Consider the following 25,078-nt stretch of genomic DNA (forward strand, 5'->3'; position numbering starts at 1 on the left):
CCGTGTACTACGCTGTGTTATTACAAAGATCCATCATATGTAGTCAAGTATGCTCTAGGTGAAAGTTTGGAAGGTCAGCCGTTGATAAAAATATTTTGATTTTCTACTAAACCGTATTTAATCATCCTCTTGGCTAAACTGTATAACTTTATTGTATATTACTGCATCTGGCTATAATAATCTGCTGGCTTATGATTTCAAATCCACTTAGAGTGATTGGAAAATTTCGAAATGCATGTATTTTAATCAACCCAAAAAATCTAAAATTCTGAATTACCAAAGTAATTTCATCAAATTCATACTCAAATGAAATATGTCCTCCCATTACCAACTCAAGTCTTGATCCATGGATTGGAGCCATTAGTTTACGGCATACTGGTCAACTAGTTAAATCTGAAGATTCTAGAATCAAGTGATTGGTCTCAAAATTTTAGCAGCAGCAGATAATGCAGGAAAAGTTATAATGTCGTTATAGATGTGACTTGCAACTCCATACACGATACATCAAGGATGAACTTGCAAGAAGTTAGAAACCGTGGAATCATTTTATGCATATTTTTTTAAAAACTTACATTTTATCCTCCGAAGAAGTTACTAGATCATATAACTGAAAACTGAAAAAATATAATATTCTCAGGTACCATGTTACATTGATTTTTATCAAGCGTCGTATATTAATACAAGATCGGACCTAAATAACAGTCTTATAAACTAACAAATACATTAAAAAAAAAACAGAAAATGTAATAAACAAATCCCCTATTTCTTGTTCAAGTTCTGGAAGGTGGTAATTTTCTTTTTGGCTAGAACGGGCCAACTGTGGGGTGGGGGGGGGGGGGGGGGTGACTGGAGTCGAATCCTGATGCTTATTGTGGTTATTTGGATTTGGGTTTCACGACTTGATACCGTATATCTATATCCACGAGATAAGGTGAAGATTTTAATTTTATATTTATACAACATAGAGTTGTTGGCACATAAGGAAGATGCTTTAGAACTTGACAAACATCATCCCACTGAATTAAACTAACAAACAAATCGAAATCTTGATCATATCTATGTTGATATTCATTCATTCAAGAAATTTACGAGTGCTCTTTCATATAAATTGAAGTCGCATGATTATCAACCATGATTCGGCATTAGTTGGGTGTCGACCAAGGATCTTACTTCTCAACAGTTGTGCACAAGTCTCCATTTCCATACCATGTGGGAAAATACTAGGAACTCAGTTGTCTTTCACGGGAAAGAGATCCAGAATCACCACAAGGATGTTGGGGTTGAAACAACAAGCTACACACTTCTTCAGAAGCAATGCGCTGATGCTGTACAGAAAACTGTCTTTTCTTTGATCGCGCTTTGAAGGTAGCTTCCATCAACATAACATGTCAGGACAGCATTTAACTCTTCATTTACCTGTACCGTTCATCAGACGGGTGGAAAGGAAAAAACCACCATAAACTCACAGCACTTTTTTCGCAATCTTGGGAGAATTTCACAGCAAGCAAAATGCTCGACTTTATCCAAAAAGTAACCGCCTTCTCAAGAAGCTTTGTATCCAGCCATGGAGTATTTCCACCCTCAAATTACTCGATTCTCCCTCTCCAGGCCAAGAAACATGACATGTAATTACCTTACACGGGATTTGCATCCACCAAAATGATTTCGAAATAACTCCTGCTAAAAGCAGGCTCTTGAGCGTTTGCTCCAAGGATGCATTTCTTGAAATCTCAAACTCGAAATGTGAATATTCTCATTCATATATCAAATCCAAGGCGTCCAACCTTCATACATATTGCAGAGGTTGTCTATGTTAGTTGCTTGTCTAAGCAGAAAATCAACCTGCTCCGCAACGGTAATATCCCTGAGATATGCATATGGCAAAATAACATGACATTAGCAAAGCTTCACTTACTTGGAGAGCACTAATAAAGTAGTAGAAAGAGAGAACACTTACCGGGTTTCAGTAATATCTCGACCATCCAGCTTCATCTCTACTCGCCTTAAGACCGACATTGCATAAGCATTTTTACCTAAAAAGTATAAACCTTGCAATTGAGAATCGATTTTCACAACGTACATATTTGCAAAATCAGAGCGCACAACCACAAAATATGTTTCAGCAGCCTACGGAATTAAATTGAAATATTTTGGCCACAGTCATATCATGATAGCTCCATATATTCATCTCAATTCAACACCATGAATCCTATCCCTTCAACTATTTTTCCACTCTTTAGCATCCTTATCTATCTCTGAAATCTTTTAAAGATGGTTGAACTCTCCTAAGTTTCAATTTTTTTACTTATATCAGCATCCCTAGTGACTGAACAAGGATCATGTTCTAGCAAGGGAATAATCTGCAAAAGGTCACCTCCTACTGAGATAAGTAAGGACGCCAGGTAAAAACCAAAATTGAGAAGCATGTTGCGCAGGAGGTCATAAGAAATGGTAGGATAAAATTGAAAGGAAGATTCAGGGCACAAAATACAATGTAGCCTGATCATATACCAAGGTACACATTTTGACTAGTCCCGCATCCATTTAAAATTGAAATGCATTTTGTCTCAAATTTTAGTTTGATTGACCAGCACCCATCGATTAATCTTGTTTTGTGCATGTGAGTGTGTGCTATATGAGACAAGTTCAAGATTTTTCAACAACAGCAAACACTTTAAAAGCCTAGGTTCAACTCTGCTATTCAGATAAATATTACTTACTACCTCGCGCTTGATCTACAGTTCTCATGTCAGTAAAGGAAGTCCCACGAGATTCTTCCTCAGCCTTGTCCTGGTTTAACAAAATTGCTTTATCTTCACGCACCAAATCGGAACTCTCCTGCTGCATACAGAAAATACATTTTAAGTTTCGAACATATAAAACTTTGGTACTGCCATATATACCTCATGATTTTACTGATAAAATGGCAAAGCAGACGCAAACCAGTAAAATTTTGGCTTCTGCCTTTTCAAGAGGCAAATCTTGTACTTCAGTCAGAAGAGATGGCATGCAATGAGGATAACCTCCATTCTCCTTGCTATCAGAGTCACCTGATAGCAATTCAGTGATATCAAGACCACTGAAGCTATCTGCAAGACTTGCCTCAGCTGAGGTGAAACCTGACTCTGTGCTGCCATTATCAATGCTCTCTGGAGGAGATATCCATCCTCTATCTGGTAAACACAATTCATTCAAACTGACAGAACCACTATCAAATTCGCTGTTAGATTTGGAGAACTTTCCACTCTCCTGGGTATCATACACTATGGCGTGATTGGAAAGATCCTCCCTTGACGGACCAATATCCTGTGACCTTACTTGCAGGCTTTCTCCTAACCCTTCTAAAGCCTGAAAATTGAATAAGTTTAGCATATTTTCACAGTAGAGTAGTTACACAATCTAGAGAACAGATATTATACACATAGTTTATTTTTACTTTATGGAGGTTGCCGGCATGCAGACCAGCGGCTCTTGCTAGTTTAATCAACTTAGAGTAGAGCTCCTCCACGGATAATACGAGTGCTGGTACCAAAGGCTTGAAGCCTAGTAAAGCTTCCTTGATCCTATTATGGTAAGACTGAAATATAGCTTGTCCATGAATGGGAGCAATCTCCACGTTTGTCTCTTTTTCCCGTGCCATAGCATCAGTCATAGCAGCAACATCCTTTGACAATAATGACTCAAGTGGAAGTAGGATTGCATTAGCCTATACAGAGTACAAGACATTAACAATTAATTGGGCCATTTATTTCTTCATGTGTCCGTCCAAGATTAAAAGGAGCAAAAGAAACTAAAATAAAAATTGTAACAATCGAAATTGTACCTTTGAAAGATTTTGCATGATAGAAGAGTGCAAGACAGCAGCCTCTTTTCCCAAACTGTGAACATCATGAAGAGCTTCTGTTATAGCCAAGACCTACATTGCAGGGCCAAGGAGTTATTAAAGTCTCTTTCCCTTTCTCTGTGTGTGTGGGTATATGTGTATTTTATTCACCATGTGTCTAAGTACGATCACATATTTATATCTTACGATATACCATTTCCTCAATAGGCAAGTAATTAAAACCAATTACAATCAATCTCTTATTCCATGATATTACATGCACCAGTATAACATGTATCAGAATGTGACAGCAAGAGTCCGTGAAGTCAGGAGCTGCATGAAGAAGGATGAAATGGCTATTATCTGGTATTAGATTCTGGTTGCACTCTCAACGAGAGTATCTGATATTTGAAAATAAAGAAAGCATTCTGCAAACATTACAAGCAAACCCGAAGGCTGAAGAAAGTCACTTGTGAGCACTAAATGTCAACCCACGGCATAAACAGTTATGCCACTTCACCAAAGTTCATTGCTAGTCCCGATATCTTGACAACAGGGATATTCAAGATCTTACACCAAATCAACAATTAAATCCGCAAATCAACCAAAAGTTATTACACACTCAAAGGATATGGTGAAAACTCTAAAACAAATTTATTATCTCAAAAAAGTCAACATAATTTTAAATCACAAATTTGAATAAGCTATAAATAACCTGCCACCATGCAAAAGTAAATTTTGCTTTTTAACCTGGGACCCAAAAATATATAACCAATAACAATGTTAACTTTATCAATATTCATAAAACGCAAAACTTTAATAACCAACTAGAACGTAGCTCCTATATACAGTACAAGAGAAATATCTAACTAAATTTTAGTCATCAATGCAAAACCGAGGTCCTTAAGAACACCAATAAAAATTTTAGTGTCTTGAACACCTTGTGACACAATTAGATACCTCTTCAAGCATGGGACCACATTCAGAAGTCAGAGTGCTATGCCCTCGAATAATGCCACTATACGCAGATAGTGCCACACTGAGTTCACAGGCAGAGTCCCTCATTGCCAGAAGGGTGCTTTGCATGTCACCTACAAAATACAGCAATCAAGCCCTGTTATAATCACATCAAGTACCTAGAGAAACCAACAATTGTGATGTATTTGGCAACATCAAACCGTCGTAACATAATATCAGACTAATCAACTCAGTGCTCCAAGGCACTGTTACGAACCCAATTATTATTCGGCCTAGATATATTTAACAAAAAAATGCCCAAGTCAGAAAGGCCAATAGGCAGTTACAGTTCACATGGAAGGGGACAAAAGGAGAAGAATAAATGAGAGGAAAGGGGAGGGGGATATTCATTCTGTGTTTGTTTTGATGGTTGTAACTAGCTTAGCTACGGAAATACTAGTATTTGACTAGGGTTTGTACACAGATTATTTCTGGGAAAATATTTCTATTCTATTTGCAATATAATTTGAGTTTTTAATTTGCGGTTGCAACAATTGGTCCTTGGTCCGACCTGCCAGATCTCTAGTCGGAACGGAAAGGGGAGGGGATATTCATTCGGCATAAGGAAAATCTCGATGTTGTTACTTGGGTAGATGAACTTATACGATTGTCGGGGAAGTTAGGAGGTTTAAACAAGGGGTTGGAATTGACAAAACCAAAGAAGAGGTGCTGGATGAGGCCCGACAGTTTTGTGTTTAATATTTTTTGATTGGTGGCTCATGTAGGGAGAAAAGAGTGGATGATGCAAGAAAGTTATTCGAGGAAATGCTCAAAAGGGTTGTAGGGCTACATTTATATTTTGTGGAAGCTGATACAAATAATTTCGATCCTTGGAACAAGAATGGAGGTGGGTTTGGTCTTGTGTACAAGCGAATTACGGCCCTTGCTTCTGTTTTGGTATTCGTTGATGACAAAGGGGATCAAACTGTAGGTTTTAAGAATATAATTCTCACATTTAATTTATTGAAGGGATAGCCACGGCTATATAGTACAAGAGAGAGAAAGAAACCGAAACATAAACCTAGCATGAAACTAGGATCTGCCTAACAACCAACTAGATAAGATGACAACTAATAGATCAAGAAACAAATGACTACTAACTAATAATAAATAAATCAATAATGGAAAACCAGAAAAATCCTAATAATTCTAACACTCCCCCTCAAGTTGGTGCATAGATGTCAAGCATGCCCAACTTGCTTACAAGGCCCTCGAACACAGGTTTGAAAAAGCCCTTTGTGAAGATATCAGCCACCTGTGCTGAGGATGGAACAAATGGTGTGCATATCAGGCCTTGATCCAGTTTCTCCTTTATGAAGTGCATGTCCACTTCAATATGTTTGGTTCGGTCATGCTGAACTGGATTGTGAGCAATACTAATCGCTGCCTTATTGTCACAGTATAATCTGATCGGTAATGTAAACTCAAGCCTCAAATCTTTCATAACGCGTTGAGCCCACAAAACTTCAGTTATCCCATTAGCCATTGCCCTAAACTCAGCCTCTGCACTACTACGAGTTACCACATTCTGCTTTTTACTTCTCCACGTGACTAGATTTCCCCATAGAAACGTGTAGTAGCCTGATGTAGACTTCCTATCTGTCACAGAACCAGCCCAATCAGCATCGGTATATACCTCAACATTTCTGCTGCCACTCTTCTTGAAACAAAGTCCTTTGCCAGGGCATCCTTTCAGGTACCTTAAGATCCTATTTGCTGCTTCAAGATGATCTCTAGATGGCGCGTGCATAAACTGACTGACAAGACTGACCGCAAAGGCTATGTCGGGTCGAGTATGAGAGAGGTAAATCAGTTTGCCAACTAGCCTCTGAAACTGATGCACATCTGCTGGAGATTTGCAGCCCATCTCGCCAAGTTTCTTGTTTGCATCAATAGGAGTATCTACTGGTTTACACCCACTCATACCAGTTTCCTCCAGGAGATCGAGTATGTACTTGCGCTGAGAAACAACAAGTCCCTTCTCAGACCGTGCGAATTCCATAGCTAGAAAGTACTTTAGTCCTCCTAGGTCTTTGATCTCGAATTCTTTGGATAGTCTAGTTTTTAGCGAACTCATTTCCCCTCTGTCATCACCTGTGAGAATAATATCATCCACGTATACAATTAAAATTGAGACTTTTGAACCTGAGAACTTCATGAACATAGTATGATCGGATTGAGCTTGTAGGTATACTTGATCCAGAACAAAACTTGTGAATCTGCCAAACCATGCCCTTGGGGACTGTTTAAGTCCATATAGGGCCTTTTGTAGCTTGCATACCTTGTTCCCGAAGTTAGTTTCAAAGCCGGGAGGGGGATCCATGAACACTTCCTCGTCTAGGTTACCATTTAGGAAGGCATTCTTCACATCAAGTTGTTGTAAAGGCCAGTCCAGATTGACTGCAATTGACAACAGGATCTGAATTGTATTCATCATAGCAACTGGAGCAAATGTCTCTGAATAATCAATACCGTAGGTCTGAGTGAACCCCTTTGCAACCAACCGAGCCTTGTACCTCTCCATTGCCCACGTCTGATTCTTCTCAAGGGCGCCAATCTCCTCATAAACAGCTTTCTTCCACTCAGGACTTTCTAGGGCTTCTTGTATATTTTTTGGTATGTGAACAGAGGAAACATTTGCAGAAAAGGTTGAGAATTTTGGGGACAATCTATTGTAGGTAACGAAGTTAGATACAGGGTATTTAGCACAAGACCTTTTTTCTTTTCTAAGGGCAATTGGGAGATCAAGGAAGTTTGAGACCTTACCTTCAGGAGATGGCTCTTGGTCAGATGCTTGAGAATGAAGAGGTACGTTGTCTCTAACTTCTTGATGTGGAAATCTTCTCTGGTAGACTTGCTCGTAGAATTTCCCTTTTTGATTACTAAGCGGAGAACTATGAGAATTATTTTGACAGTTAGGTCCAATGTCATTATCATGCGGTTTAGCCATGTCAGGAGTCGATGGAGAAATAGTCGATTCTGAATTTTCAAACAGATTTATAGGGTTTTGTTGAGTGTTAGTTGTCCCTTTATTATGTTCAGAAAAGGAGTCATTACTCAGGATGTTTTCATTATTTTGGTTTGAAATAGTAAAAGGAAACATTTCCGAATCTTCAATACCCCTGAACTCCCCCTGAAGAGTCTCAAAATATGATCTATCTTCAAAAAACTCTACATCGAAAGAGGTGTACATTTTTTTGAACATTGGATCAAAACACTTATAACCCTTTTGAGTAGAGCCATACCCTACAAACACACATTTTTTTGCCTTAGGATCTAACTTACTCATGTTTCTATCCATTTTTCTAACAAAAACAGTACAACCAAACGTGCGAAGGTGAGGGGATTTGAAAACAACTTAAGAGTTTGGAAAGTGTTCCTTAAGTTTATCAAGAGGAGTCTGAAAATTTAACACCTTAGAAGGCAACCTATTCATTAAATATACTACAGTCAAGACAGCTTCTCCCCACAAGTATTTAGGAACCTTATTAGTGAATAGGAGTGCACGAGTTATTTCCAAAATGTGCTTATTTTTTCTCTCAGTCACACCATTCTATTGCGGACTATCAGTGCATGAACTTTGTTGAACAATACCCTTCTCTTTAAAAAATTGACCTAAAAGTTTCTTAAAATACTCTCCTCCATTGTCATTTCTTAACATTTGCACATTTGTTTGAAACTGAGTATTAATCATATGGTTGAAGTGTTTGAAGACAGTCTCCACTTCTGATTTTTCTTTCAATAAAAACACCCAACATGCACGAGTATGATCATCTATGAACGTTACAAACCATTTTTTACCATACCAGCCAGTGACACGAGAAGGACCCCAAACATCACTATGGATTAGTGAGAAGGGTCTGCTCAGTTGATAGTGTTTTGGAGGATAAAATGATCTATGATGTTTTGCCAAGGCACAAATTTCACATTTAAATATAGAGGGATTTTTATTCAAAAATAACTTGGGAAACAAATGTTGCATATAATGGAAACTAGGATGTCCTAAACGGAAATGCCATAAATAAATCTCATTATTCGGATCAATAAAAGTAGTTTTCAACCCGGAAAAAGCTTGAGCAAGTTTACAAGAGTCGGTCGCACCATCAAGAATATAGAGACCACCGTGTTCTCTAGCATTGCCAATCATCTTCCCCGAGGTCACATACTGAAAGTCACAATGAGAATCATTAAATTTAGATTGGCATTTTAGGTCACGGGTTAGTTTACTTATCGAGATAAGGCTACATGACAATTTAGGGACATGAAGAACATTTAGCAGGGTTATGGTGGGTGACAGTTTAATGTCTCCCATTCCTGCAATAGAAGTGAAGGAGCCATCTGCAATTCTAACTTTCCTATTTCCTGCACATGGTTTATAGGTAGAAAAAAATGTAGAGGACCCGGTCATATGGTCAGTTGCACCTGAATCTATGATCCAGGTACAATCAGGCTGTGAACACAAGAGAGACATACCAGGGACTTTACCATTTTGAGCAAGGGTACAATTGGACAATGTTGGGTTCGATGGCTGAATTAACCTGAGAAGCTGATCTATCTGGTCCTTCGTGAACGGAACTGTCCAGAGTTGGTTGATGTCCCTTGTGTTGGTTCAGAAGTAGTTTGCAGGGCTCTCTCAGGACGCTTCTTCCAGTCAGCATGTTTTCCATGAAGTTTCCAACATGTCTCACGAGTATGCCATGCCTTTTTGCAATGATCACACCATGGCTTCTTCTTCTTGTCGAGGTTATATCCTGGATCAGTACCGCGGGACACAAGGGCAGACGTATCATTCGCAGACCCTCCATAAGTCTCATGTATCACCTGGTTACTCATAACCTTTTTTCTGCTTTCTTCTTGACGAATCTCAGAGAAGACTTCTCTGAGTGATGGATGAGGTCTTCGGCCAAGTATTCTCCCCTTGACTTCATCCAAGTCTTGACTTATTCCAGCCAAGAATACATAGACACGATCATTCTCTTCCCTCTTCTTCTGCCTCGCAAAGTCCTCCTTGCTCTTCCACACGTCATCATAATGTTGGTCTAGCTCCTGCCATAGGGCCACCATCTCGTTGTAGTAGATTGTAACCTCCCTATCATTTTGTTTCAAGTTCCATAGCTTTGTTTTTAACTCAAAAATCTGGGAAGAATTCTCAGAGTCAGAATAGGTCTCTCTGACTGAATCCCATATCTCATTCGCAGTCTTCATAAACATGTGGAGTTTGGCAATGGAGGGTTCCATTGAATTGAGAAGCCATGCCATGACCAGAGAGTTCTCCGACCTCCATATTTTGAAGGTTGGCTCTGTTTCTGCAGGTCTTGCTGTTTCTCCAGTCAGATATCCTAGTTTTCCTCGTCCATCAACGGCCAACTTCACTGATTGAGACCACTCCAGAAAATTCTGACCATTCAATCGATGGACAGTAATTTGAATCGAATTAGACGTCATGTCGTGAATAGAGATAGGAGTAATATTTCCTGAGGTTACCTCTGTCTCAGATGTTAATCCGAATGATCCAAAGGTTACACCTTTATTGCCAGCGTTTGCGGCCATGAACGAGAATGAAAAGAGGCTCTGATACCATGTAGGTTTTAAGAATATAATTCTCACATTTAATTTATTGAAGGGATAGCCGCGGCTATATAGTATAAGAGAGAGAAAGAAACCGAAACATAAACCTAGCATGAAACTAGGATCTGCCTAACAACCAACTAGATAAGATGACAACTAATAGATCAAGAAACAAATGACTACTCACTAATAATAAATAAATCAATAATGGAAAACCAGAAAAACCCCAATAATTCTAACACAAACTATCTTGAGTCATGCTATTAAAGTACTGATTGTTACCATCACAAATGGAGCTCAACAATTGCATTTGGATGGGAAGAATGGAAAAGTTTTTCTTGTTATCATAATTGGTGGGCTACTTGATATGAACGAAAAATGGGATAGAGGGAGAGAAGTCACCATTTCTAAGGGTTCTTTCCCTATTATCATTATTTTTGGGTTAACTGATGCCAACAAAAAATGGGATAGAGGGAGATAATTTGCCAAGTCTATTGAAGGCGCATTAGGTGCCATGGAGAAAGGCAGCCCTTCTGAAATCCGACTCTCAATTCTAAGCCTTGAGGACAAGACTAATCTGAAGGAGGGCGGTAATGTTATGAACCAAATTATTATTAGGCCTAGATATTTAAAAAGAAAAGCCCAAATCAGGAAGGCTCATAGGCAGTTACAGATCACCTGGAAGGGAGAGAAAAAGGAGAAGGATAAACGAGAGGAGAGGGGAGGGGGCTATTCATTCTGTGGTTTGTATTAAGGGTGTAACTAGCTTAGCTAGGGAAATACTATCATTTTCCAAGGTTTTTGCACAAAGATTAAAAATATTTCTATTCTATTTGCAATATAATTTGAGTTCTTAATTTGTGGCTGCAACAGGCACTCTCATCAAGATAAAAACATCAAATATGAACTAATGAGAAAGTTCTTTAATTACAAATTGTTGAAAACATGAAGATATTAGTGGAATATCGGTGTCTCTTAAACTTTATAGCACTTGATCAACAAAGGAAAGAAAGAAAATCAAAAGAGCTGGAAGTCGCTGACATAGAAAACTGTTTAACATTCACAAATTTAAATACAAACAATTATTATAGTGTAGATTGAGCATATGGTCATATTCAGCAGCAAAAGGTTTAACCTGATGCTGATTTTGCTTTCAGAGCAGCAACATGAAGTTCGTTAGATGCAGAAACTAAACCACTAGAAGCAGCTTCCATGTTGCTTTGCGCTTGCTTCCATTCTTGTTCAGACCCTGATTTTACAAAACAAAACACAAAGTGAACCTGAAAGTGTGTAAACTCAAACCCATGAAAAAGAGTGTCATGATAAAAATACAGAAAGAAACTTGAAACTGACGCGTAAAAGAATGATAGGTGACGTCCAAATTTTTTAATGCATTTAGGTAAGATTGCTCCCAGATTCCACCATCTTTAGTCCTAAAAATGCCATGTCTTGAAGCTTCAAACTCCAATATGGAGGTGCAGACTTTCATTACTTCTGATGCATTTTCTCGAGCTCCCTGCAACAATTGTCTGCGATTAATCAGATGATCATGGAATTCCAGGGGTATTCCGGAATTTCCAGCAGGGCTAGAATTTGGACCCCCGCAGGCCCAGCTCATTGCCCTTTCAAGCTGGCCTTCTGTTGCAATAGAAGTTCCTTCACAAGATTGCAGGCGCTCCAATGACCTAGCTATTTTTGTAACTGAAGATTGTAATTTTTCCAGCAATTTGGATCTGCTGATGTTCAAAATCACTGACAGTAAGTTATCATCGCCTCCAATAAACTTTTGAGAAATCATAGGGGTACTTTTCAAGGGACTTGATGATATGTCATAAATCCATTCCATCTGACAAATTTCCAGGTTGGTCTTTATTAGAGCATCTTTAAGTTCATTCACCTGCTTCTTCATGATTGAAGCAGCTGATATTGCTGCTCTAACAGTTTCATGGGCATTACAGTACTCCTCAAGCATGAATTGCACTCTTCCAACTGCATCATGATCTATTTTTATTTGATCAATAGTACGATCCTTACTTGACTCCACCTTTTCCCTTAGCATCTCAATTTCTGTATCTAATCTTGTCAGCATAAGCGGAACAACTCTTTCTTTCAAGTATCGACTGATGCGCTCCTGAAGTTGGTCACTAAGCGCCTTTTTCACTAGATCAACATGTTGCTCAAATCCCAAATTTTGATCAAAAGATGTGGCAACATCATGTGTGCATGAATCAAGCAAAAGATCCACCACAGAAACCTTCCATATAAGGAAGGAAAAATTGCTCGGTAAACTAGGAAACTTCCATATATATTCGGATATTGCATGTCCAGAATTCATCATTTCTGCGAGATAAGGAATTCTATGTGAGCTATGACAAATAGGACCAACAGTTGAAATCAAGGCTTGATCAATTGATTCTAGCTCAGAGAAAGACTCAGTCAGGACTGTAAGAAGTCCTTTCTTTCTCAAAACATGTGGTTCCATTTCTGATTCAGAACCAATGAGAGATTTCAATTGATGTTCAGTGGAAATCAAAGCGCTAGTGATGCTTGCTTCTTTCTTCATAAGCAACGAATTTCGGAGGTCTTTCTGGTTCCACATTTGATGGAGTTTGTCAAGTTGCACTCTGCAAGCTTCTTCTTGAGAAGCTAGCTCCTCAGCCTCTTCCCAAGATAAATGATCTCTACCCTTAACAGCAGCTTCCTCAAGAGCCAACTGTTGTTCAGTGATAAGACCAACCTTCACAAAGTAGTTCTGCTCAAGTTCAATCAAGGAAGACTTCTCTAGTTGAACCTGGATAAACTGCTCAAGGCTAGTCTCTATAGATCCCCGAATCTGGGAGATGGATCCAAAAATATCCATTACATCAGAATTAAATGAAATCGCAGATTTTATTACACTGGGTACAACCACTTCAATCATGTTCCTAACAAAGTTTTTGCAAAATAAAAGATTAGTCTTGAAAAGAGATGCCCAGCTTTCTTGTGATGTATAACTGGAAATGTTTGCATTTGCCTCAGTGTCATGGACATCCAGTCCAACATGGCATTTTAGTTCTTCAAGAAACTCTGCTACAAGTGCACATTTTTCTATTTGTTCTTCGAAATCCCCAGGAAAGGATCCGAAGTAAGATGATAAGCCAGTATTTGTATTTCTTGCAACAGCAGAATTATCCTGACTTCTAGATATTCTGTGCTTGACATCAGTAAACAAATTGTACAAAACTTTATTCAAAATAGATAGCATGCTTTCTCTTTTCTCTTCGATATCACCGTGGAATGCAGATATTAAAGTTCGTTCAGGTATGAAGGCTTCCTGTCTTCTCTTGAGGCCTGAATGTTGAATGTGGTTTACGAAAGTGGATAGGAGACGTTCCTTGGCTTTTGATTCAGTCCCTTGGCCAATGGAGATCGTAATTTCTGAGCAATCTTCTTCCAATCTTTCAATATCCGCCGTATGATTCATTAACTTGAGGCAAAGATCATCATAACTGCTCTTAACAGAGAGAGTTCCATTATTGTGTCCCTTAGTGACAAGTTCAACACCTTGTCTTAGCGCCACAGATATGATGTCAGGAGAAAGTGTGTTCAAAGAAAGCATAACTTGTGCCCAACCATGCACTTGGCTGGTAATAAGGTAATTCAAAGGTAAGATTCGCTGAAGAGCCAACGAATACATTTGGAGTGCTGCAACAGCTGAAGAAAGCCCATAATCTAGCTCGGTTACCAAGTGAGATATCTCCCTGTCAATGTCATGGCATTGAATTTGTGTGGGCTCAGGGACAACAGTCAATGGAACCCCAGAAACAAGAACTGCAGATGTAAGCGACAAAGCTTCTCCTGAACCAGTCAGCTTTATGCAGGCTTTGATTTCTGGAATTGAACTGCCACGCAAAGCATCAAGAATCATCCCATGCTGCTCAATCCAAGTCGCTGCCTCTCGGCCTTTCTCCATCACAATGGCCTGTGCTTGAGCAAATTCTAGAGCATGCATTTCGAACAAGGCTAAGGTTTTCTCTGAATTACTAGTGGCTTCAGCAGCAGCCAATTTTGCGGACGATTCATGTAGAACAAGGGTTGATCTATCTTGGTCAGCACAATAGAATAGACCAGAAACAATCTCATACTGGTTTAGAGCGTCGAAAAACCTCTACACATGATTTAGAAATGGTTGATTGAATTCAGGTAACTCATAAAACTTGAGATAGATCAATATGGCAGAAGATTAACAAACCTCAAGAGCTACTTCAATATCTGGTAACGTAGACAGCAAAAGATCGTGATGCTCCTGAACACATTCAAGAAAACATTAGTCATTCACAAATTATAATCAGACACACAATTGCGAAACAGGTCTCCAAAAAGTCATGTTGAAGGTTTACTGAAATTTTATAACATGAATGCTAGTAACACGTGATGTCATCAAGATTCAAGAAAGACACTATTGCGCAAAAATTCATATGACTTGCATAGAAACAAAGACAGTAAGAGGACAGTTCATGTTTCCTCGAGTAGAAATACAGAAAATAAAGTAGTCCATAATATGAAAATCAAAATCCTAAAATTAATACTGTGACGGTTAGAGTATGAACATAAAAAGGTAAAGCTTAAGTACTTAATAGATACCTGCAACGGTATACGGATTTCTTGGACTCGTGACGCAAATAGACTTAAGCTGACAGCAAGTTCCATGCCCCTCCTTTCTTCACCAACAACAGCTGCATCATCATGAAAGTTTGCGCGTGTCCATTCTACAAGTGGATCCCAAACAAAAACTTCTAACAACATCAAAATTATATCCTTGTTCTTCCTCAAAACACTTAAAACAGCCTCACAGTTCGCCCTAAAAGAGCCTTCCATGCCAGTTAGCCCTAATGCTGCTTCAACCGTCTGAGTTAGGCGGAATGGAACAATTTCAGGGATCTTTAATCTCTGGCCCTTATCAAAGCACACATTATAATCAATATGCACGATATCCCCTCTACAAAAATCTACAAGGATGTTATCCAGATGTCTATCGCCTAGTCCCAAAATATGGCCTACAATACTCATGGCTGCAACACTCCCAGAATACCTGCAAGGAACCAACTTTTAAGAGTAAGTTCACACTAAAGGTACATTACTGAGTAGATACCAGATAACAGAATGAGAGTACCCTATATATATCATGGATTGACAAATGCAATGGAAGCATATTGATATTGTTGTGTATTTGGAAAACTCAATTTTCCAATTCTCGGGTTAAACAATGTATAAGCCTCAACAAAAGAACCCTCGTTTTCGTAACCTCTCCCTTCATTTTCCATGAAACATTCTTATTAAGTAAATGGATCTTCTTGATTGACTCCTGAAAACCGTCATTCTTCCTTTGAATAAATCACTATTCATTAGAATAGGACAAAGAAATTAAGTTCAACTCGAACCACGTCACAATGATGAGTGCCTCGTGATGTGTGAGTTCTTCACAAGTTGCTAAAACTGAAGCAATTCTAAGGTATCGATGCAACACAAAGCAATACAGACCGCATCTACAACAAAGATCTCTGCTTCCTGTGCAAAGACACAAGATTTTAAGTTCAACTTGAACCACATCACCATGATGAGTGCCTCATCATGTGTGAGTTCTTCACAAATGGCTAAAACTGAAGCACTTCTAAGATATCAATGCAACACAATGCAATATAGACTTCATCTACAACAAATATCTCTGCTTCCTGAGCAAAGACACAATATTAAGATCAATGCAAATCACCTCTTCAATTTTGAGTTGAAGGCTTGGAATCCTTCACTAGCACACCAAAGTTCCTGGTAAAGAAGGTGTTTGGGAGTTTCCTTCATTAGTTCTAAAAGAACTTTTCGCTTAACTTCATGAGGCCAATCTCTCCTAGAAATTACCCGTCTGATTCCTTTCTCTTTGAGTGCTGGTATGATTTTTCCATAAAACAAGTCACTGGGCCGAGCAACAGGAGGAGCTGTAGTTTTTGTATCAGTGCCCATAGCAGAAAGCTGAGACAACTGTGCTCTATTCTGCCATGATTTAAAAACACTATAAATGCTAATCAGATTATCTACCCACTGAATCAGACCAGCACGACCACTTATAGGCGTCACAGAGTAATAGCGAATGCCAAGTGGCTGACCACGTGTGGCAGCTGATGACTGCAGAACACGATTTACAGCTTGCAATAGCTGCATAATTCTGGCATCTAGACGCAAGTCTTCTCGTCCTTTCAAGAGATATGTATAATTCATACCATCTGAGCCCATAATAACAATTTTCTTTGGTTTGGTTTTGGTTGGTAAAATTGATACTTGCGCAGAAAAGGATGAGATTGTCACGATTCCCGGAGATATGCTATCTAAGTCACTTTCTGGTTCAGATATAGTAGCTTCCTTCTCAAGACCTGGCATTGGAGCATATGAAGTTGATAGTGAAGCCAACAGTGGAGAAACTTCTCCCAAAGATACAGAAGATTTTCTCTGATAAGATGCCAAGGAAGCAGCAATATTCTCAAATGGTCTCCAAACATCCCCTATAGCAACAACAGATGCAGGAGGAGTCTTAAATTTTGCAAATGCTAATTTTATTGTTTCCTGATACTCCTCGAGAAACCGGGCTTCATGAGGTGTCTCAGGTTTTCTAGAAGTCGAAGTCAAGCGACGCTCTAACACCACAAAAACCGGAGCCATCATAGCAGAGTATTTTGCACCATTGATCTTGTTCTTCTCACCATGGCTAAGAGTAGAATTCTCCGCAATTCGTGCAGCATCCTCTTTCAACAAATTTATACGTCTCATTACATCTGAATGATGAATGCATTGAGATAAGTTAGATTGTTAGGTCGATAAAATCTGAGATTCATCCATGTCACAGAAAAGATGGCTATGCCAGTGGAATGGCACGATAGATCATTCACAAATATAGATCTAAAGAACAGAAATCAAACAATAACATGTTTGTGTATAAACAATACTTGCACACTCCAGGTCCAAACCTTGAAAGTACTGGGTATATGCATTCAAGCCTTAAACCCTCGACCACTTGTCTAAAATGAGGAAATCCCACCAAAGATATAAATTCAGCAACTAAGATATATATTTCTCAATATTCCACATATGAAGCATAACAAGTAATATGAAAAAAAAAACACATTCTGTTTACTTTTGCGCTAAGCAAGTGAGAAAACAGAGAGAAAACTGCAAGTATAATAAGGCACAGCATTTTTTTTTACAAAAAAAAAAGAAAGAAAAATTGTATTGAAACTCACATTAAATTACTCGACCATCCATATGTGATTAAGCTAAAGCATATAACAAAGAGATATTAGAAGAACCCATTGCTAGTTCTGGTATAATTCTAAATATTAGGTCCCAAAAAACATAATTATGATATATCGGTGTCCATTGCTGCAAATAAGACTTTTCATCCTGTTTCATGGCAAATTGGGGAAAGTAAATTTCTGCTTCAAGCAGTGATATAATACTTGTTCTTGTGTACCATTCCCCTATTCAGGAGATCCATAATCTGTCAACTTGTTCGATGGCTACAAAAAAAATTTCCAACATTTGCCACCCTGTCCGCAGCATTCTAAGTAAAGTATTTTGTGTGGAAAACCAAAAAAATTAAATGCAAAGCTACTCAATTACGCACATCCATTGATTTCACTAGATGACATGGACAGTGGCATTCATGCTCCTGCAAAATTGCACAGTTATATTGCGAAATTTCTTTGTTCATTCAAGAAATATGTTCGGAAAAGAACAGCTAATGATTTCCTTCTTAAGAAAGAAATGTTAGGCAAAAACAGTCACCTGAATGAAGATCCTGGAGTGTGCCAAGCCACAGTTCCTCCCAAAGGACAGTTACATTTTCAAGCTCCTTTATCATGAGGTGAGCATCCTGTACTAATCTTGGATAAAGCTTATTCTGCAATATTAAAATGATAACAATTACATGCATACCTTGAATTTCAATTTCAAGTGAATCTTCGATATGAACAAAGAAGATATCAAATGAAGACTACGAACAATAAGCCCGAATATTATCTTAAACAAAAGTGCATCTTGTGAAAGGGTAAAACCAACTTTAAGTCTATCTTATACATTTATTCACACTTTCAAGAAAAAACAAGTCTTATGTTTGTGGTTCTGTTGAATTAAATTGTTTCAACTAAAATCCTGGAGATAGTATGCTTCACATCACATGGCAAAGAAATATAACTCAGGCTCCTGGTTAAAGAATGATGCTAACCAAATATGCAAGAATTTTCTGAATCTCCTCGGAAGGTTCCTTTTCTTGAGAATTTACATCAACAAGAGTTGGGTACACTAAAGACCAAGGAGAAAGTTTTGCCCGCGTGATTAACAAGTTCTCCAACTGCTTCCTGACCACTTCATTTGGATGCGAACTTAATCGAGCAAAAAGTTGAGGTGTTATTTCCTACAACATTCAAACATGAGATCAGTACGACATTACATTCACTCTTCAAGCAAGACTTTAAAAAAAATATTCACCTCCAATGGTGGCAAAGGAACCTTAGAAAGAGCAGGCTCAATTGTATCTTTTAACTCAACTCCATAGTTGACTATAATGTGTAGCACATTAAGGATGGCTCTAAGAGTGTGACTCGGATATTTATAATTGGACTCAACATCACAGCTAGATAACTGACCGTTAGAACACTTCATAGATGAATATGAAAGATAATTTATAAAAGCTTGAGCTGCGTGACCAAAGAGAGAAACGCGTCTCCTTCTCAAAGACCACCAAACTTCAACCAAATAATGTACCAAGGACATTACTTCGGCATCCTCTAATACGGTGGTAGAGGACGAAAAGCATTTCTGCAACTGTATAGCTAGTGCAGCAGAGAGACTACCAATATCATTGTCCTCAGCTCCGGGTGTTCCAGCTGCAGTTTCAATAGCATCTATTATTTTCTGCAATAAAACCTTCGAATTGCTCTCATTTTGTGAATACCCAGTCTCCAAGGAATCGTAATCTCCTCTTTCTTCATACATTTTCTCATCGGATCTATTCAAAGTATGTTCTAGAATGATGTTTTTAACACGTAATTGCTCTTCTTCAGTTAACACAAATCTCTGATGTTGAATTTCGGAGGCAAGAATTGGAGAAAAGGAACAAGAATGAAGGGCCATCTCACAATCGGAAGAGACAGATGCTCTAGCTTGAACATAGCACCATGACGCATACAAAATCCACGACTTTCCCATCGTTGGGCAAAGAAGAGTAGACAACTTTGTAGCTGTACCAGCAAGTTCCTCCACAATAAGATTTACCCTCGATTTAGAGCTTTGATAACCATCACCTAAGGAGGCAGACCCATTGCCAGAAGTAATCTCAGTCATTATAAAATCTGCACGCATTTTAAGAACGACATTCTCCAAGCTCTTATGTGCATAGTCTCTTATCAACCACTTCGAAAGTTTCAAGCAAGCATTAGCCTTCAATACACTGACACGAGAATCAGATGGTACAATCGATGAATCAACTAAGAAAGGGCGCACAAAAGACCAAAGATATGTCAAGGCTTCTTCCTTGTTTTCAGCTCGCATGGCTAAAATGGCTTCGTATTCCAAAATAGAGGTGAAATATTCGTGCAAACCATCATGAAAGCAAAGTGATACATGGCTTTTGAGATAATTGCTGAGTCGGGTTGCCAGCCTTAGGTTCCTTTGCTTGCGAGCTAGGATCATTAAGTTTTTGCAGAGTTCAAGAGTCACAGGTGCGGTTGGGAGAGTAGTCTGATGAACTCGAAGAACTTTTAGCCACAAACTGCAATCTTGATAAACTCCACCACATGGGAATTGCCCTGTTTGGATATATGAATTTAATAATGATGTGACGTGCTTACCCTGATTGTCTCCAGGTTTGCAACTTTCTTCAAAGGCAGAAATGCAATACAACTGATTCACATGCGGAGCTGCATCCACAAGTCCATCAAGTGCCAAAACAGAGAATGTTTCTTCCATCAATGATTTGGCCCTCTGCAACTCATGGCACACCTCGTCCGCTTTTCCTTCGACATGGAGAAGCATTGCCTGCAAAAGCATTTGTTCACTTCTTTGTAAAGCCAGCTTGGGATCAAGTGTGAGTTCGTTGCTACTTTTTGGGGTCAAATCAAGGAATGACCATGCTGCCTGGAAGTTACCCTCATCAAAGCAAGCCAAGGCTTGAATTGAGTTTATTTCATTTCCAGCAGTGGTTAGAGCACCAGCATAACTCTTTCCAGCATACTTTGCACGGATAGTCTGCAGCTCTAGCAGCCAGGATTCCAAAGACTTCCAATCAGATATAGCTGTGTAACTCTCAATAATTCGTGCAATGGCGAATTGTACTCCATCAGAACCCATAGAAGAGAGTGATTCTTCAGTCTGTAACAAATGGATATAGTGAGCAGCAGCCTTCTCATGCTCGCCTCTAGCCTGATAAACAAGCCCAGTGATCCATGAAAATTCCAAATTCATACCGTCACTTGAACCGTCCTCTTTGAATAATGGAGAGAATGAAATGGTAGCCCATTTTTGTATGCCAATTAATACTTCAGGTTCACGTTTCTTACATAAAGCGAAAGTCATGTTACGAAGAATTCTTAGAATATCTCCAGCATATCTGCCTCTGATATTTTGAAGATTTTCACTTGCCTGGACTTTTGAATTATCTGATAGTGCTAAAGCAACAAAATTGCTGATATCAACCAATCGTAGCGAGCAGTAATGAATGGTAGCATCATGGCACTGAAGCTTCAATCCTGCATCCATCATTGGCTCACTTATTCGAGAGAACCATTCCTCGCAGACCTTTTTATTTGCCCTGAAAAATAACAAGCTTTGTCTGGAAGCATGTGATAGGATGGTTGACCCTTCATAAGCATTATACACATTTTTCTTCAAGGCCTCGACAAATTCCAGAAACAACCTCATTGGCAATAAGTGAGCACAAGAACCTATGACATTAAAATTTCCATCATTTTGGTCAGTTTCAAGCCGCAGTACATGAGCAATGTCAAGAAGCATACGCTCCAACGCAGCAAAAGTTTGAGTTGGCCCACCAAGGTTAGTCCGTAGTCGAGTAGTAATGCAAAATCTAGCCGCTTCATGTATAGCCCACCATGCACCGGCAAGGTGATTAACTGTACAAATTCTTTCGAGGGTATCTTCCTCCACTTTTATATCCCACCACAAACCATTATCAACATCTACATCCTCCTGCTGAGTAAGTGAGGGGTCTCTTTTGCTATAGCAGGAATAAATGAGCCGGTGGATCCAAGAAGCTAGGGGTACCTGCCATCTCTGTGAAATATAACTCAAAATGGAAACAAGTTGGTGCGAGTGAAGTTTCTGTGGCATTTGCTTGAGGGCAAAAAGTTGTTTCCAGTGCACCGAGTGATCACTCAATGTATGAACTCGAGAACAATTTGTACTGATCAATCCAAAATCATGAAGATCACATGTATATGTCGTCACAGGTAGCACATGGGAAAGCTGCTTAAGATAAGTATTTTTTATATGTGTTTCTGGATCACCAAGTTTTTCAAGGAACACTTCAGCAATTACAGGAAAGTGCAGAGGGTGGATAAGTTTTGCTATCAGTAGCATCTCAACAGCAGCTGCAACAAGGTATCTCACTTTTGGTTCTTTATCTGAAGCAGCAGCCAAAATTGAGAGCAGTAATCCGTGAATAATTTTCCAGCAAGCAGCAACTTGGCAAGGGTATAATGGAGCCTCTATATTCTTATATACCTCGATAACATTTTCACAAAATTTGTGAACCCATTTTATGGCTTCTATCTTGACTGTAAAAGGAGAAATTACACAAAGAGATTTTATAAGGAGCTTAGAGCATCTTCTCAGGGGATCAAAGACAATTGTTGGACACGAGTTTCTTACAATCTCCCCCTCTGCGTATTTACCAGATGATGTTTTCTGTTTACTCATGGAGTACTTACTCACTAATTCAATTGCTGTAAGTCTCTCCAATGTTTTCAGAATAGTAACTTGTAATTCTACACTATTCTGGATGGGTGAAGAAAAGGGATCCATCTTGCTGGACACAAAAGTTACCAACTTATGTGCCCTGCTAACACACAAAGTATCAACATCAGTTTGCCCGATCAAACTGCTACCTGGTCCAAAAGTTACACAACTCAACAGTACTTTCATATTAAACTTTATCAACACCACTAATTCTGATTTAGAATAACATTTAGAGCCTGCCATCACATCCAGCTCATCAACCATAATTGAAATTTGCTCAAGTTTGCACGTCAGTAACTGTAGTTCTTCAATTAAAGAATCCATTGTTTTTTCAACAACATCATTCTTCCCATGCTGAAGCAAGAAGATGTAAGTAGCTGCAGCACTTCCAGTCACTAAGTGATTTGGATGCAACCGCAGGTGAGATATGGGTCCCTCAAACCGCAATATATTAAGCACAGATGAAGACATAAGTCCAAGCTTTTGAAGTGACAGTAATTGTAGATTAGTTTTGAGAATGCCATGAACCTGGAAGGTAGAAATAGTCTCAGTTTCCAGAACTTTGTTTGCATTTTCTACTTCCAAGCTTTGAAACAATGTATCCACTGCCATAGGGTAAAAACTAGAAAACCTTTCACTCAATATTTCTGCCAACAATGTCAAGCACCTCCAAGACTCCTCGATCCATTTTGACCATCCAAATTTCTTCCCGATCAAAGATAAGCATTGAAGTAAAACAGGTACCATTTGGCAAAGAGATTCATTAATTTGCTCAAGAAAATTGATTTCCAGCAAACCAGATGCCACTGACTGCAAAACTGTACAGAAACAAGTAAGCAAGGCAAGAATTCGTTTAAATTGTTGAGGAGTACCAGAACCCCCATCCTGGAGTAACACGTCCATATCACCCAAAAACTTTGATAGCAATCCCAAAGAAAACTGCATATTATTCACCCAGTGCTTTTGAAATTGCAAGAAACTGTCCATAATCACACACTTGTCTGATTCTTTGATATCCGGTATCATTGCCCATCCAAGAAGTATATCAACAATGTCCACAAAATGGGGCTGGAAGCATCTGAAAAACTTCAATGAAATCAATGTCAACACACCAAGAAGCCTCTGCAGTAAACTCACAGAGGTTTTTTCATCCTCAATAAGTTCCTGGCAAGCTTTAAGTATAGGCAAAGCATATCTCTCAACCGCTCCAACATCTCCAACATTAAGAAACTCATGAAGGCTCTCCAAAGCTAGTTCTGAAGTCTCACCGCCAGTGTTGTTCAGAGATGGTAATGACCACCCAATAAACTGATCAATCAAGCTGCCAAGTACAACATGGTTCTGCCTACCATTTGAGGCGACAGAGATCGAACACAATACAGAGCATAAAGCCCCGTATGCTTTAGCTGCTGCAAGACGTACTGAATACAATCTGTGATAATAGTCAAAATCCACAAACAAATTACGAAAGCAACGACGCTCATGAAAAATATCAAGCACTATAGTAAAAAATGTATACGGAGAATAAATTTCATTTGTATTGATTCAGGAAGTTTTAAGCAGATACAGGTACTATGTAAAGACCGCCTTGAAATTACACTTCAGATTGTCAACAACTCCATTATAAAAAATGGTCCCCCTTTTAGGTATTTACGAGTATATTAGTTTTGTCCCTAGATGGCAGTTCATAAGAACGCGTCAATTTAAAAAACACAAAAAAAATTACGCACTGTCAAAAACACGCAACAACAGAGAATGGTGAAACACAACTGAACCAAAACTCGAACTCTATTTTGTGCAGCAACGACAGGGGAATTACTTGTCGGATATTAGTTGAGAGAAGCCTTTAGATATATAAGAGGCGGAGTGAGCGACAAGAAGAGAATTTGGAGGATATAGCACGGCGCGGTGGAGGGAGGTGAGGGCAGAGAGACGAGATGATTCCCCTTCTTCAGAAGCAGGCGTCACGGTGGCAGTGGTGGGTGCAAGTGCGGCTGACGAGGAATCGTCCTTGGGTAGCGCCGCAGCGAGGAGCGCCGCCAGCTGCTGTTGGTGGTGGTGAAGCCCTTGCATCGTCTCTCCACTGCATTTCTCTTGGAGAGCAAAGGTGTGGGGTTTCGGGTTTTCCCCTGCCCTCATGAAGAGGGGATCGAGAGGGTCATCTTTCGTTCTTCTCTTGCGCTACCGTTGAGTCGCTGTTCCGACGGTTGAACCAAACTGCTCGAACCAAACCAATATTATCATTTTTTTTAAACCAAATCGATTCGATTTGGACGATAGTCTAGACTCTAGAGCCGGTGAAAAGACTACTATTGTAGATTTTTGTTAACTTTCAATATATATATTTTGATCAAAATTTACTTGGATGATAAGTTTCTCTCTCATATAAAATTTGGCAGCATTTTGATATGGTCTCTGAGATTTATATTCATAAGTCGCATCAACTCATATAACCAAAATATTTGGTCGAAGGGTTAAAATTGGATCTAATCAGATTTTTCAAAACTCTATTTCATGTACAACCAAAATATTCAACCAAACAAAAATCAATATGCTTGTTTCACTCGACGAGATGCGATCTTAATCAGATGTTCAAGCGATCAAAAAATCGTCGTAGAATGTGAGTAAATTTTTGAAAAGTAACACCATCTTTTGGGATTGAATAGCGGGCTCATT

At 39.0% G+C, this 25,078-nt stretch overlaps 1 protein-coding gene across 6 annotated transcripts; it reads right to left on the reverse strand.

Moving 5' to 3' along the window:
• Positions 1-1,674: 1,674 nt before the first annotated feature.
• LOC140803149 (uncharacterized) lies at positions 1,675-24,676 on the reverse strand. 6 transcript variants are annotated; one of them, XM_073158857.1, is made up of 16 exons: positions 24,222-24,676; positions 18,920-23,834; positions 18,657-18,845; positions 18,218-18,332; positions 16,158-17,208; positions 15,032-15,479; positions 14,640-14,693; positions 11,762-14,555; positions 11,544-11,657; positions 4,784-4,914; positions 3,824-3,916; positions 3,437-3,706; positions 2,944-3,348; positions 2,724-2,838; positions 1,958-2,033; positions 1,675-1,864 (listed from the first exon to the last, which is right to left on the reverse strand). In XM_073158857.1, the coding sequence occupies exons 1-16, from the start codon at positions 24,539-24,541 to the stop codon at positions 1,765-1,767; spliced, it is 11,190 nt and encodes a 3,729-aa protein (XP_073014958.1). In that variant the 5' UTR covers positions 24,542-24,676; the 3' UTR covers positions 1,675-1,764. The 6 variants fall into 6 exon arrangements, with proteins under 6 accessions (XP_073014958.1, XP_073014957.1, XP_073014956.1 ...); XM_073158856.1 differs by having other exon boundaries at positions 2,721-2,838; positions 24,222-24,675; XM_073158855.1 differs by having other exon boundaries at positions 2,724-2,841; positions 24,222-24,675.
• Between the last annotated feature and the right edge of the window lie 402 nt (positions 24,677-25,078).

Source organism: Primulina eburnea, chromosome 10 (assembly GCF_022965805.1).
Source record: "Primulina eburnea isolate SZY01 chromosome 10, ASM2296580v1, whole genome shotgun sequence".
Taxonomy (NCBI): Eukaryota; Viridiplantae; Streptophyta; class Magnoliopsida; order Lamiales; family Gesneriaceae; genus Primulina; species Primulina eburnea.

Excerpts from the sequence above, each read along its gene's own strand:
- LOC140803149 (XM_073158854.1), bottom strand. The coding sequence starts at position 24,541 with ATGAGGGCAGGGGAAAACCCGAAACCCCACACCTTTGCTCTCCAAGAG. Across the intron at positions 4,915-11,543 it reads GAAAGCAAAATCAGCATCAG|GTGACATGCAAAGCACCCTT; the intron begins GTTAAACCTTTT and ends TGTATTTTGTAG. Across the intron at positions 2,034-2,720 it reads TGTAGATCAAGCGCGAGGTA|GTAAAAATGCTTATGCAATG; the intron begins GTAAGTAATATT and ends TATACTTTTTAG.